Source organism: Pelophylax lessonae (genome assembly GCF_965119305.1).
Source record: "Pelophylax lessonae genome assembly, chromosome: 12".
Classification (NCBI taxonomy): domain Eukaryota; kingdom Metazoa; phylum Chordata; class Amphibia; order Anura; family Ranidae; genus Pelophylax; species Pelophylax lessonae.
This window is the reverse complement of record NC_138779.1, coordinates 84,431,373-84,447,085: the sequence shown is the minus strand read 5'-3', so window position 1 is coordinate 84,447,085 and position 15,713 is coordinate 84,431,373. Positions and strand designations below refer to the sequence as shown.

Below are 15,713 nucleotides of genomic sequence, written 5' to 3'. Positions count from 1 at the left end.
ATTTCCTATGGGCAAACTGCCTCCTGGGAAGGGGACAGAGACTGAGGACTACTCGCCTTACCCTACCCTACCCATCCTCTTTCTCTCCCCCCCCCCCATCCATCACCACCTCCCTTGCTCTATACATTTGATCTGATTGACCCGCTCCCTCAATTTGTGAGTGGGACATTAGATTACCAGATGAAACACCATACAGCATCTAACTACAATAAGAGTAATGAACATATGTCATATTCACCCTTAAGATGGAGATACCGTCACACTCAACTACAGTTAGAGGTCGCCCAATTCTAGTTTATGAATCAAACAGTGTAATCTGAGAGACTTTAGAAGTTCTGAGTCAAAGCTCATAATCCCTGAATAGTTTATCTTTAACCTTAAATTGGAATTAAGGCATTGTTCTCAGGATATTATATGCAGATATCCTTCCTTTCTGTTAATTTATCCTTTTTCTATTAATTCTGCATTTATGACTACAAGATGTGTATTTACAAAGTATGGAAAAGTCTCATCTCTTGTGGACATTTCACCGCTCTCATGGCGGTAATTCTTCTGTTCAATATGTTCATTGTTTTACCGAAATTTTCAAATGTTTTCTTGTTATTTGACTGTATGAACAAACATTTTTCAATAAAAACTTTTTTTGAAAAAAAAAAAGAGCTGTTCCCAATCGTTTAATCACTATGTCTGCCATGACTACATATATGCTGGAGCCTGGAGGCTTCATTGACAAAAAAGCCTTTAGTCTTCAGATGGCATATCAGCTGGCACAGTAGCCAAAAGATGACACTGTTCAGCTATTTAATACAGTAAGTGTCAGATATAATTACAGTTAAAAAAAAAATGAATTATTCCTTAAATTATTTTTAAACATTTGCCAGCCTATAATTTTTATACGGTTTTTAATATAAAAGTGTACTAAATAAAAGGTAGTCATTACAAAAATATATATATAGAAATGATTTAGGTATACAAATCAATAATAGAGTTATTGTTAAAGTAACCAATGCCTGCTGACACTGCTAAATTTGGGAAAGGCATCTGGGCATCAATAACCTTCAGTCACGAAATGGTTAAAAACAATGCCCAACTGTGTTTTGATGTACAAGTCTGTTTAGCGGTGAAATATGTTTGTATTCATACTGATTAGGTGATAACATCCTAATGTGTGTTGTGAAAGGTTTGCGAAACATTTTAATGGGTCTTAATTGATTTTCCTAGCAGTCTTGTCTCAGAAAAAAAATTAAACCAGGTCTAATCCATAAATAAGCATGATAGGAAAAATAATGGTAAACTGCTGCACTGATTTGACTTTATGAATACAGGGTATAAAAACCAATTTATTTACAGTTTGTGCTGTTAGAAACAGCTTTGGAGGCGGATTGGTGCCATTCTGATAACAAACCAAAATATAAAAATAAAGTTGCAAAATTATTATGAACCATTTTTTTCTTTTTTTGGCCTCTTGCACACGGGCGTCTTGGCCCATTCTACATAAATCTTGGCATCTTCCCCACCTCCTGTACTCTTCGAATACAGTGGTACTTGCGTAAACATGAGCATAGAATATGGGTATATGAAAATTATTACAATATTCCTAGTTTTTGCAGATGCCTGCATACTATACTCATGTTTATTATAGCTTTGATGTATACCCAGAGTCATTTGTGTCTATAGACAGCTGCATTCAAAACTTGGGCTTTCTGAGCATGGGAAAACAATTGAATTTATGCTGAGCTGGCTCAGGTGCCCTGTGTGCAAAAGCTCTAAAATAATAAAAAAAGGAAAAATATAAAACAAAAGTCTAATTTCTCTTTTTGTTTCTATTTAGAAAATACCAACATGGCTGTCTCATACTGGAATATTCTGTTGGCCATTTTAAGTCGTGTAATTTTCACAGTACACGGTATTCTTTTGGTATGGCAAGTGGTATTAATAAAACAAAACTCTCTCTACTGGATGCTTATAATTGGCCTTCTATTGCTACACATGGAAATGGTGCTCACCCTAACTGTAACCAGAAAAGGAGAATGGAAATGGTAATTATTGTTTCCAGATCACTGGATGTGTCTATATAGTTACCAAATGTGTAAATGACTGAACAGAAAAGAATAGATACTCGGCCATTGACGAAATAATCTTTTAAAAGATAAGAGGTCAAGAAAACCAATACTACAAGATGGCTTGTTTAGCAGAGTTTTACATTGCATTCACAAATAATATAAAAGGTTCAGACATTTTACTGGCATGGTAAATTATAAACGTCCCTGTTAAAGAAAACACTGTCACTTTGCTCAATCAGGGTTTACTGATAGTCATTTTTCCCACATTTCCCCAAACACTCTTTAACACAGTACTCATCTTCTCCTGCATGTGATGTGTTAGGGCTCTTTCACATGGGCGGCCAGAGAGCAGTAGAACAAGCCGCGATTTTACCACCCCCAACTGCCCAGCTAAATTCTTCAATTGCAGCTAAATAGGCTGTACACATGTTGCGCCAGCGACCATGGCAATTTTAAAATGGCTTGAGGAGTTTGACAAATGCCCCATTAAGATCAACACTTGAGGCACAGCTGTGGTAAAGTATTCAAATACTAAATCCCCCTTGGCAATTTAACAGGATCACCTCCTGAATGCCTAGCAGCTGCTGCTTTATTGCCCTCTGGAAAGCGATCCACCCAAGAACGCTTTTTTCAGAGGGCAATAGATACTGACACCTGTTTGAAAGAGCCCTCAGGGCCCAGCATTTGGTTGCCTAGGTCTAAATGCCACATTTTAGAGGAAGAAGAAAATTTCACATGCTTCCCTTATATCCCAAAGTACCCTACTTCCAATTGTTTTTTTGCAGTCTTCCTAAAGCGTCTGGATTCAGTTCTGCACTTGACATCTAAGTTGGAAGAGTTGGTTCCCCCTTTTCTTACATACTGTACATAGTTACATAGTAAGTCTGGTTGAAAAAAAGACACAAGTCCATCTAGTTCAACCAATAAAAGGGGGAAAAAATCCTACAATCCCATATACACAATCCTATGCCCACAGTTGATCCAGAGGAAGGCATAAAATCCCAGCAAAGCATGATCCAATTTGCTCAAGCAGGGAAAAATATTCTTTCCTTATCCCCTAAGAAGCATATTCCCAGGATCAACTTTACCTATAAATGTTAGTATTCAGTTATACAATGTACATTTAGAAAATAATCTGGGCCTTTTTTAAAACAATCCACTGAGCTAGACAGAACCGGCTCTTGAGGGACTCTATTCCACATTTTCACAGTTCTTACTGTGAAGAAACCTTTACGTATTTGGAGATTAAACCTCTTTTCCTCCAGACATAAAGAGTGCCCCTTTGTCCTCTGTGATGATCTTAAAGTGAATAACTCAACACCACGTTCACTATATGGACCACTTATGTATTTAAATGTGGTGATCATATCCCCCTTAATCTCTTCTTCTAAGGAGAGAATAAATTATGTTCAGCGTAAGCTTTCCTCAAAGCCGAGCTCCTTCCTGCCTCTTATCAGTTTGATTGCCCTTCTCTGCCCTTCTCTTCCCCAATATCCTTTTTGTAACCTGGTGCCCAAAACTGAATTGCATATTCCAGATGAGATCTTACTAATGATTTGTACAGGGGTATAAATATAAATAAGATCACTCTCTTTTTGCAGTCCATACCTCTCTTAATACAAGAAAGGGTTTTGCTTGCTTTGAAAACTTGGCATTGTATGCTATTATTAAGCTTATGATCTACCAGAACACCAAGAACACCCAGATCCTTCTAAACCATTTATTACCCCAATTGTATTCCCCCTAGTATATGATACATGCATATTCAAAACCCCCAAGTGCATAACTTTACGTTTATCAACATTAAACGTTTAAACTTCATCTGCCACATAGTTGTCCAATTAAATAATGCATTGAGGTCAGCTTGCAAGTTGGAGACATCCTATAAAGACTTTACTCCACTGCATAGCTTGGTGTAATCTGCAAAGACTGACATGGTCAGGGCTTCTTCGGCTAGCTAAAAGAAAAAAAAAAAGGTCCGCGGCCGGCCTGACATGCACACTGCGCATGCGCCACCGCCGCCGCCGCTCGGAAAAGCCTTTACCGAGCGGCGGTGGCGGCGCAGGCGCAGTGTGCATGTCAGGCCGGCCGCAGACCTTTTTTTTGGCGCTGGTCGGCGCCATTTTTAAATCCTAAGGCGCCCTTTAGGAACAGGTAAGTAAGACTGCTCCACACACAGCCACTCCCTGCCATTATGCGGGGCTGCAGGCATACTACAGAAGATTCAGTGCTGCGGGCATGGTACATACCCACAGCACTGCATCTCCTGTAGTATGCCCGCAGACCCGCATTCTCCTCTACCATGCCCGCAGCACTGTATTCTCTTGCACCATGCCCACAGCCCCGCATTCTCCTGCACCATGCCCACAGCCATGCATTCTCATGCACCATGCCCGCACCCTGCATTCTCCTGTACCATGCCCGCAGCCCCGCATTCTCATGCACCATGCCTGCAGCCCCGCATTCTCCTGTACCATGCACGCAGCCCCGCATTCCCCTGTACCATGCCCGCAGCCCTGCATTCTCCTGTACCCCTCCCGCAGCCCCACATTCTCCTGTACCATGCCCACGGCCCGCATTCTTCTGTACCATGCCCGCAGCCCCGCATTCTCCTGTACCATGCCCGCATCCCTGCATTCTCCTGTACCATGTCCGCAGCCCCGCATTCTCCTGTACCATGTCCGCATCCCTGCATTCTCCTGTACCATGTCCACAGCCCTGCATTCTCCTGTACCATGTCCACAGCCCTGCATTCTCCTGTACCATGTCCGCAGCCCTGCATTCTCCTGTACCATGTCCGCAGCCCTGCATTCTCCTGTACCATGTCCGCAGCCCTGCATTCTCCTGTACCATGCCCACAGCCCTGTTTTCTCCTGTGCCATACCTACAGCCCTGCATTCTTCTGTATTATGCCTGCAGCACTGCATTCTCCTGTACCATGCCCGCAGTCCTATATTCTCCTGTACCATGTCCACAGCCCTGCATTCTCCTGTACCATGCCCACAGCCCTGTTTTCTCCTGTACCATGCCTACAGCCCTGCATTCTTCTGTATTATGCCTGCAGCACTGCATTCTCCTGTACCATGCCCGCAGCCCTACATTCTCCTGTACCACGTCTGCAGCCCTGCATTCTCCTGTACCATGCACGCAGCCCTACATTCTTCTGTATCATGTCCGCAGCACTGCATTCTCCTGTACCATGCCCACAGCCCTACATTCTCCTGTACCATGTCCGCAGCACTGCATTCTCCTGTACCCGCCCGTAGCCCTGCATTCTCCTGTACCATGCCCGTAGCCCTGCATTCTCCTGTACCATGCCCACAGTACTACATTCTCCTGTACCATGTCCGCAGCACTGCATTCTCCTGTACCATGCCCACAGCCCTACATTCTCCTGTACCATGTCCGCAGCACTGCATTCTCCTGTACCATGCCCGTAGCCCTGCATTCTCCTGTACCATTCCCGTAGCCCTGCATTCTCCTGTACCATGCCCGCAGCACTACATTCTCCTGTACCATGTCCGCAGCACTGCATTCTCCTGTACCATGCCCGTAGCCCTGCATTCTCCTGTACCATGCCCGCAGCACTGCATTCTCCTGTACCATGCTCGCAGCCCTGCAGGGCACTGTGGCACTATAGACAGTAGAAAGCCTGGTGAGCTCATCTGCCCAGTGTCTACTGCTCTGTCCTGCTCTTGCTGTCACTCCATACACACTCACACTCCTCTGACTGCTTTCATAGTCCTATAGAATGTGGGGGCCTCTTGGAGGGAGTGAATTCATTTTTTTTTTTGGGGGGGGGGGGCAGCATTTCATTCTCGGACCCATGCAGCACAATGTCTTGGGCCAGCCCTGGACATGGTACTTTTAATCCTAGACCCTATTTAATTTATAAATATATTAAAAAGTAAGGGTCCCAACACTGAACCTTGGGGTACTGATAACCTTAGACCATTCAGAGTAAGAATCATTACCCACTACTCTCTGAATACGGTCTTTTAACCAGTTTTCTGTCCATTTACAAACTGATTTTTCGAAGCCTATAGACTTTACATTAAACATTATCCATGCGTGGGGTACTGTGTCCTAGGAACCAACCCTGAAATAACAGAAGATGTTATATAACTGCAGACATTGAAGCAATCTTGAATAGGTACTCCATAATCCCCTTCTCCACACTATACAAGGTTAAAATGACACAAAACTTTGGTCCAAAATAATTTATTCTTAACCCAAAAACAGTAGCTTTTCTTTTTTTTTTTTTTGCTGTAGCTATGATCTACTTCTTGTTATCGGGTGGCTATGCTCTTTGTCCATAGGAATGTAGTCATGCTCTCTTGCTCATTCCAGAGATGGACTTCGGACTAAGGGATTTGTAGCGTGTATAGAGCACTGCAAATGACTGCAACTAATGTGCACTGCCTATTCCAAACAAAAGGAAATAAAAAGGAAAAGGAAAGGTTCAGGAGCTCACGGATGAAATTACAAGGAGGCAGTAAAACACAGTAAAGCACAGTTTTATAAAAAATAATTTATGGTAGTGGATGTGTAAAGATAATATTTGGGGAATAACAATGTTTTTTGGTGTCAATTTAAAAAATAAAAAAAAAGTTTTAGCTTTTAAAAATGCAGAACATGTAGTTAGGCAAGCCAGGGCAATGAATGCAGCCATTATCTAAGCACTGTAGCACACACTGTACTAATCACCTGTAATAGCAATATCTGCATTTTAAAAAATCCTTTTAATCATCTCTCATTAGTAAATGGAAGGGCTTGTTTTATTACACACAAGCCTGGTTATCCTATTACTCCAAGCCTCATTTATTAGTCGGTGAAGGTAAAACATGAACTAGACTTTGATGTCTCTCTTTAATAAGTGGTCATCATCCATGTTTAAAAGATTAAGCTATGTGCAGCTCTCAATTTGCCCTGATCTGCCTCATGTTCAGTCATTAGTGAAGATTCAGATTTAGCATAATTGTCAGCCAGAAACAGAGATGTATAGTAACTAAGTAGAACTACTTCACTATTAAGTACCGAAAGGCGGTATCTGTACTTTCCTAGAGTAGAATTTTTTTCTCCTACTTCCACTTTTACTTCACTACATTTTGTCGATGATTTCAATACTTCTACTCCGATTTTTTTTTTTTTTGTGCTGCATAGTTACTCGTTACTATTATAAAAAATACCACTGCCAGAAGAGTAGATGGCAGGTTTCATGAAGCTCAAAAAAATGTGTATAATGTCATGTGTACTTTTGACTTTTGACTTCATTCTTTAAAAACTTTAACTTTAATAACTTTAACTTTAATAAACTTTTGACATCTTTCTTTAATAACTACATAACACAGTTTTTGTACTTTTACTTTCAGTACTTGAGTAGCAAATTTTTTTAAAAAACTACTGGTACTTTTACTTTCAGCACTTGAGTAGCAAAATTTAAAAAAAAACTACTTGCAATACTTAAGTACAAAAATGTTGAATACTTTAGTACTTCTACTCAAGTCACTTTTTGATCGAGCACTTCCACTTCTACTCAAGTCACTTTTTGATCGAGCACTTGTACTTTTACTCAAGTATGGGTTTTGAGTACTTTATACAACTCTGGCCAGAAATCACCTTTATACATATTAGTAACAAGACAAGTTTTCATTAGGCACCATGCACACTAGTTGTTGGCTTTTCTCCTCTGAACGCCAGAGCACCTGGCAGGAGAAAATACACTTAAAGCCTTGTATTGCACACACGTTTAGATGCGTCAAGCATTTGGGCATTAATTGATTCTATTGGCCAGAATACTAATTTATGCTGGCCATTGGAATGCATTAATGCTCCTAGTGTTTAGGTGTGTCAAGCATTTTTTTCTGCTCAAAGTCTCCTCTACTGAATGGTTTGGGGAAGGGATTTTCTTTCAGCCTGTAAATGCTCCTCTTCTAATATGCCTGTAAATGCGTATGTTTGCATGGACACATAGGTTAATATGGAGCTGGATTTTGCATGTTGAAAAAAACAAAACAAAACGTCAAACCACTATAAAAGCCATGTTTTTTTTAGGCCAAGTGTGCATATGAGGCCTTAAAACTGAATTCCAGGTATGACACTTTTTACATAGTTACTTTGATCCAGCTTGGACCAATGTAACTATGCCTATACCATACCTGTGAGATTTCCCTGGAAGCTGGAAATCACTGTAGTATGCACCACTACTACAGCGATTGCCACTAGCATGTTGGTCCCATGCCAAGCAGCTGCCCCAGTGCATTGTGAACACAGAAGGTCGCCCACTTAGTATGAGCACCATTCAGAGAACACTTTTTCTTTTCTCAATGAATGCCAAGTGTTCTCTGATTGGGCGAGGTGGAGATCATAACATCGCCACCCTCTCTCTCCAGCCTCCTCCAATCAGAAAATGCTTTGCATTCACTCAGTAATTTGAAAGCTCTCATCCCCCCACAGCACAGATCACCCCAGCACAAACCCCTCAGTACAGACTCCCCTTCCAGCACAGACTGCTCCCCCAGCACAGATCCAAATACAGAAGAAACAAACCCCCCCAGCACAAAAACCCTCAATGCAGACTTCCCAGATCGACCCCCCCCCCCCAGCACAGACCCCCCCAGCACAAAATATCCCCCTCAGCACCAACCTCTCAATACAGACAGGCCCCCAGCACAGACTCCTTAGCACAAACCCAACCCCCTAGCACAGACCCATCAGTACAGATGGATCCCCCCCCCCCGACCCCCTGCACAGACCACTTAGTATAGATGGGCCTTTCCCCAGAACAAACTCCTCGGTCCAGCACAGCCACGCCACAAAAATAATGCTGAATAAGAGGGGACAGACAGTCAGTCTGAGACCCTATGTGAGTAGTCACTGTTCTTGAGCAGCAACCACTGGTGTCTCTTCCTCAGTGAGCAGTTCTGTACTGGAGCTTTGGGCAAAAGGTCCTGTCAAGAAGGGGATGCCCACACATGAAATAGTATGTCAGAGTAGATGTCTATGCACAGGATGGCACCTAGCCGAGCATATGCAAATGCCTTTCACTAAAGCTAGCGCCAAATGGACTATTTCAACTGGGCTCCTGCATGTGTTCAATGTTGTCTGATCCAAAACAATCCCTGTGTAAACTGGTATCTTCTCTTGGCTTGCCTGACTCTGCTGATCCTCTATCTGCTGCCCAACCAGTCCCTGCTGATCATCTGTCTGCTGCCCAGGCAGTTCCTGCTGATCGTCTGTCTGCTGCCCATCTAGTGACTGCTGTTTGATCATCCACCTGATGCCCATCTAGTTCCTGTTGATTATCTGCCTACTGTCCAGCCAGTGCCTGCTGTTCATCTTCTTGCTGCCCAGCCAGTGTCTGCCAAGCACCTGCCTGCTGATCTCCGATCTGTTGCCCAGTCTGATCCTGTGGATGCGCAGACTGCCTAACTGCATAATCTGCTGGAAGAACTACCAGGCATTTGTGCCACTCCACCCCCTTGTGCCTCCTTTTATTTTACCAGGGGCCCTGAGCCAGATATGTAAAAGATCATATCTGATCAGGCTCCAAGATCATCAGATCAGGCTCCTCCACCAGGTACGTCACAGGTCCTAATAACAGGGCTCAGGCAGCAGCTCCCAACCAACTCCTCTGAAACACTCTTTGGTGAAGGTTTCCTTTGTCAAGCCCAACTTCTACAGGTAGCATCTTTGGGCCCCCAACACATGGAACATGCTGAGGTCCAGTAGCAGTAAATCTCTGGAACACAGCATACTGTATATGCTCCCCCTCCCAGGGGATGAACACCAGGAGAAGGCAGCTCTGATTAGATCCTCCCAAATATTTATCTTCTCCCCAGCCACGCCTTCTGGATCAACCTCTAAGTGATTGGCTATGGTCAGATAACTATTCATAACCAGTGAATGTTCTATTTCTGAAACATTCTTCCAGAGGTAGGCAGACGCAATCATCCCCCAGGTTTAGGGAAAAACCTGATCAGACCTAAAAACTAAATTTGCTTAGGTCTGCAAATTGCAGAGCTAAAAACTAAATTGCAGAGCTATGCAATACATTTTGCCAGCCAAGTGCAGGGGTGTTACAAATAAGTATACAGATCTTTTTTCCACAGGTTAGTAAGTTTAGATGTTAGAAGGGGGCATGGACAGTTTTTAGTTAGGCTTATCCCAGAATTCCACTTTAGTGGCCATGTCATCTATTTTTTTAAATAGTTTCATGCTATTCCTACACACACAGTGGGATTATGCAGAATGAATGAACCACCCTATAACAGAAAGTTTGTCACTTTAACATTTACAGGTCTTGTCTCCTAAGTCTGTGATTGGACAGTGGAAGGAGAAGCAGCAGACCAATGAGTTCACTCTGTCATTCTGCTCTCTCCTTTTATCAGCGTGTTCATTGATAGCACATGAGCGTTGCAACACAACTAATTGACTCCCTGCGCTGCTTCTTCCTCTCCAAGTACGAGGGGTCTTCAAAAAGTTTCTGCACTTTTACATTTTCGTTGAGGGTGGGAGGAGTAGTAATTAGTCATGTCTGTAAGTGGCATGTGGCTAGTCTGTCTGGCAAGCTGGCTGACCTTGCAGTTTAGTATTAGGGTCACTATGTGGTGAAGATGGTTGCGAAACTTATAAAAAAAAGTGCGGAAACTTTTTGAAGTACCCTCGTATAAACTCTGGCAACAGGTACAATTCAAGTCAGCTTTAAATGTGTACTGTTTGTTTTCATTAGAATCAAAATTGTTATCTTTTTAATATTTATCTCAATTAGGTTTAGTCCTACGGTCTTTTTGTACCTGGCATCTGTCATACCTTCTATATTCATGTTGGAACTTGAATGTCTTCAAACACGAACCTTGATGAGTAATTCCTCAACAAGCATTGCACATGTAATAGCGGTAGGTAAAGGAAATGTTTTGGATTTTTGTAAAGGCAGATCTGCAAGATCTTTTTATATTATCTCTGGTTATAGTGTTATAACATATTAGATAATGATTACAAAGTAAATATAACCATTTACTTCATTCCATACCTATAGGAGTTTACACATTTTTGTCTCCATGACACTTATACAAACACAGTGGTCCAAATTTGTTCAGAAGCAAATTAAAAATGTAAAAGAGGGAATTTAATTATTGTGGGGCGATGTTTAAATATAGCCCTTTAGTGCTTTTTATACTATTCATTAACACTAAAGTTTAGATGTGGACTATTTTGCATAGGTACATTGGTTCAGATTGGATAAATGTAAGTATACATGCGGCATACTTATCTGATCCCAGTAGAAGCTAAAAATCACTGGACCAATATAAGGATACATGTGCCATACCTGGCCTATCACTGCCTTGCAGTGGATAAGGCTGATATAAATGGGCCCAAAAAATGCCTACCTATCTGTCTTCTTAAAGCATAGGTGTCAGGAAAGAAGTTTGCATACACACAAGCGCATGAGCCTAAGAACCCTACCCATGACTGTGTAACGGAAGCGCGCGCATGAGCGGGATTTTGATCACGTGCACATACGCATACACGGGCGCATTGCCACCAGGCAGGCTATTTAAAACCCACGAATCCTCTGTGTCATTGCGGTTAAGTCTATTACGCTCCTGAGCATCTGTACATATGTTCCTGTGTTAATTCTTTCTTGCCGACCACTTCTGTTCTTGACTATGCCTGAACGCCACTTGTACTGACCCCTGGTTTGCCTCTGGACTATTCTTCTGCCTGCTCAATTTGATGATCTGCCTTGCTGTTACTGACCCCGGCCTGATTCTTGACCACTTTACTGCCTGCTGTCTGTACCTTGATCTGTCTGAACATTGCTGACCTGGACTGTCTGACCTTGCCTTGACACTCCTACCCAGACTTGCATCAGGTGTCCCTTGAAGACATGTGTTTCGGTCCAAATACAAATTCAGACTAATTTTTGGGTATTCAGGGATTTAGATGTCTAAATGAAATAATAATGAATTTCTCTGAATGAAATAATGAATTTAGTTGAAATTCGTTAAAATTTGTTTCGTATATTAGTTTTCTAACGAATTCCAAATTTTCGGAACAATTCAAATTCGGATCAGTCGGAAAATGATCGACTGATTTAAGTTCTGTGTGAACAATAGATGGTTAATGCCAGCCGCCGCTTCCCCACTGACAGCTGAAATGTAAACAAAACAATGCCTGCAATAGAATAATCTATGAAAAAAACAGCGTGGGGTCCTCCCCCAATCCATACCAGGCCCTTTGGGTTTGGCAGGGATTATAAGGGGAACCCAATGCCAAAATAAAAAAAAAAGTGTGGGGTTCCCCCCAAAATCCATACCAGACCCTTATCAGAGCATGCAGCCTGGCAGGCCAAACAAACGGGGGACAAGCAAGCGCCCCCCCTCCTGAACCATACCAGTCCATATGCCCTCAACATGGGGGGTGCTTGGGCAGGGGGGCTCTACCCCCCACCCCAAAGCATCTTGTCCCCAAGACAAGATCCTATTCCTCACAACCCTGTGGTTGTGGAGGTCCGTGGGTGGGGAGCTTATTGTAAACTGGAAGCCTCCTTTAACAAAGGGGCTCCCAGATCTGCCCCCCCATGTGAATGAGTATGGGTTACATAGTACCCCTACCCATTTACAAAAAAAAGTAGAAAGTAAATAAAGACAGTACAGTTTTTGACAATTCCTTTATTAAAAAAAAAAAAACAATGTCCCCCCGATGTCGAAAAAAAAAACCCTCCAGCCTTCTTGAACACTGCCCACGACTGCCTGCTCCTCTGTCTGACATTTCTTAAAGTGGAGTTCCACTCATTTTTGTGTTTATTAGAAGTCAGCAGCTACAAAAGGTGTAGCTGCTGACTTTTAATAAACACACACTCACCTGTCCCACAGTCCAGTGATGCGGCCGCCCAAAGCCTTGCTTCTCTTCTACTCTCCGCGGCGCCAGAATTGCAAGTGTGGGCATCCGGCTGTGACAGCTGGCGGCTTTGCGCATTAGCAAGCCGTGCAGAGCCTCCCCATTGGTTGGGCAATCTTCTAGGACCTGTGACGTGTCCCAGAAAATTGCAAGAAGGGAGTGACAGAGGCGGCTCAAAAAGAGGTGGGAGCAGGTACCTGTTAAAACTAGGTACCTGTCTCTCCCCCCCCCCCCCAAAATTACATTCCAAATGAGGCATATTTTGGGGGGGATGCTTAAACTTCCCTTTTTTTGGGTGGAGTTCTGCTTTAAATAGCTAAAGGGTGGAGTCACCTGATTATGTCAGCAGGTGACCCTGCCCCCTTGTGATGTCATTGGTCCATCATTGGTCACCCGCTGAAGTCTTTGGGTGACTCTGCCCTTTAGCTATTCAAGAAATGGCAGATGGAGGAACAGGCAGGGAGCGTTCAACGAAGCTGGAGGTATTTTTTTTTCTTTTGTGTCTGGCGGTGGCAGTGGGTGGCGTGATTGACGATGAATCTACATCGGGGGACATTGTTTTTTTTTATAAAAAAAGGAATTGTCAAAAACTCTTTATTAATTTTTTTACACTTTTTTGGTGAATGCGTAGGGGTACTATGTACCCCATACTTATTTACATGGGGGGGCTTGGATCTGGGGACCCCCTTGTTAAAGGGGGCTTCCGGATTCCGATAAGACCCCTGCCAACAGACTCCAGGGTTGTGGGGAAGAGGCCCTTGTGGGGAAGAGGCCCAGGTATCCAGCTGTGACAGCTGGTGGCTTTGCGCACTACGCATCAGCAAGCCGTGCAGAGCCTCCCCATTGGTTGGGCAATCTTCTAGGACCTGTGACATGTCCCAGAAGATTGCAAGAAGGGAGTGAGAGAGGCGGCTCAAAAGGAGGTGTAACAAGGTGCTTTGGGATGCTTTGGGATGGGGAGGTCGAGCCCCCCCCGCCCTAAAGCACCCTCCCATGTTGAGGGCATGTGGCCTGGTATGGTTCAGGAGGGGGAGTGCTCGCTAGTCCCCCACTTTTCCTGGCCTGCCAGGCTGCATGCTCGGAGAAGGGTTTGGTATGGATCTTGGGGAGTGGGGTTCCCCCAAAATCTATACCAGACCCGAAGGGCCATGCATGGATGGGGGGGGACCAAAGCTGTTTTTTTGGGGGAATTTTCTATTGCCGGCATTGCTTTGTTTACATTTCAGCTGTCAGTGGGGAAGCCATCGAAGTCATAAGTTGTTAAGGACCGCTGCTTAACAACCAACTATTCTTCACACAGAATTCCAATTGTCGATAATTTTTTGACCGATTCAAATTTAAATTTTTCTCAAAATTTGGAATTCGTTAGAAAATAATAAACTAAACAAAATTTAACGATAACAAAGCGAAACAATTCCTGAAACGAATCAATGAAACAAAATTAGTAACATAACGAATTTATCCGAAAGGAAACAAAATACATTTTTCAGTTCTGCACATCTGCTCGTGCCTGCCTCCAGCTCTAGTCCTTCCAGTGCGCCAGTGTGCATCCAGCCAGTCATTTCTGTGCACCCTAACGCACATCAGCACCTGTTGGCAGAAGACTTTACAGGCACTTGTGCCACTCTGTGCTCTGGCATTCCCTGTTAACTTAACAGGGCTCCTAAACTAAAGCTGTAAGAGAGGCCTTCCTCTGCACTTCAGACTCCATAGTTACTCAGAGTTACATAGTTAGTCAGGTTGAAAAAAGACACAAGTCCATCTGGTTCAGCCAAAAAAAACAAAAAACAGTATTGAAAACCCAACCATACAATCCCATATACACAATCCTATACCCGTTGTTGATCCAGAGGAAGGTGAAAATAAACCCCAGCAAAGCATGATCCAATTTGCTACAGCAGGGGGAAAAAAATTCCTTCCTGATCCCCCGAGAGGCAATCGGATATTCCCGGGATCAACTTTACCTAAAAAAATTTTTAATACTCATTTATATTATGTACACCTAGGAAAGAATCCAGACCTTTTTTAAAGCAATCTAGTGAGCTAGCCAGAACCACCTCTGGAGGAAGTCTATTCCACATTTTCACAGCTCTTACGGTGAAGAAACCTTTCCGTATTTGGAGACAAAATCTTTTTTCCTCTAGACGTAAAGAGTGCCCCCTTGTCCTCTGTGTTGACCTTAAAGTGAACAACTCAACACCAAGTTCACTATATGGACCCCTTATGTAGTTATACATGTTGATCATATCCCCCCTTAATCTCCTTATCTCAAGAGAGAATTAATTCAGTCCCACTAATCTTTTCTCATAGCTGAGGTCCTCCATGCCTCTTATCAGTTTGGTTGCCCTTCTCTGCACTTTCTCCAGTTCCCCGATATCCTTTTTAAGAACTGGTGCCCAAAACTGAACTGCATATTCCAGATGAGGACTTACTAATGATTTGTACAGGGGCAAAATATTATCTCTCTCTCTCTGCAGTCCATGCCTCTGTTAATACAAGAAATGACTGTGCTTGCTTTGGAAACAGCAGCTTGGCATTGCATGCTATTATTAAGCTTATGATCTACCAGAACACCCAGATCCTTCTCCGCTATGGATTCCCCCAGTTCTACTCCATCTAGTATGTATGATGCATGCATATTCTTAGCCCCCAAGTGCATAACTTTACATTCATCAACATTAAACCTCATTTGCCACATAGTTGCCCAATGAAACAGTGCATTGAGGTCAGCTTGTAAGTTGAATCACC

General features: G+C 43.1%; 1 protein-coding gene across 1 annotated transcript in view; it reads left to right on the top strand.

The window, feature by feature from the left end:
• Positions 1–1,834: 1,834 nt before the first annotated feature.
• LOC309568798 (transmembrane protein 26-like) overlaps positions 1,835–15,713 on the top strand; it is a gene marked incomplete at its 3' end in the record, with an annotated part of 30,415 nt that continues 16,536 nt past the window's right edge. The window contains exons 1-2 of the mRNA XM_082274580.1: positions 1,835–2,039; positions 10,834–10,960. Coding sequence (XP_082130706.1) covers positions 1,843–2,039; positions 10,834–10,960 — 324 coding nt within the window. The 5' untranslated portion in view covers positions 1,835–1,842. The remainder of the gene's footprint in view (positions 2,040–10,833; positions 10,961–15,713) is intronic.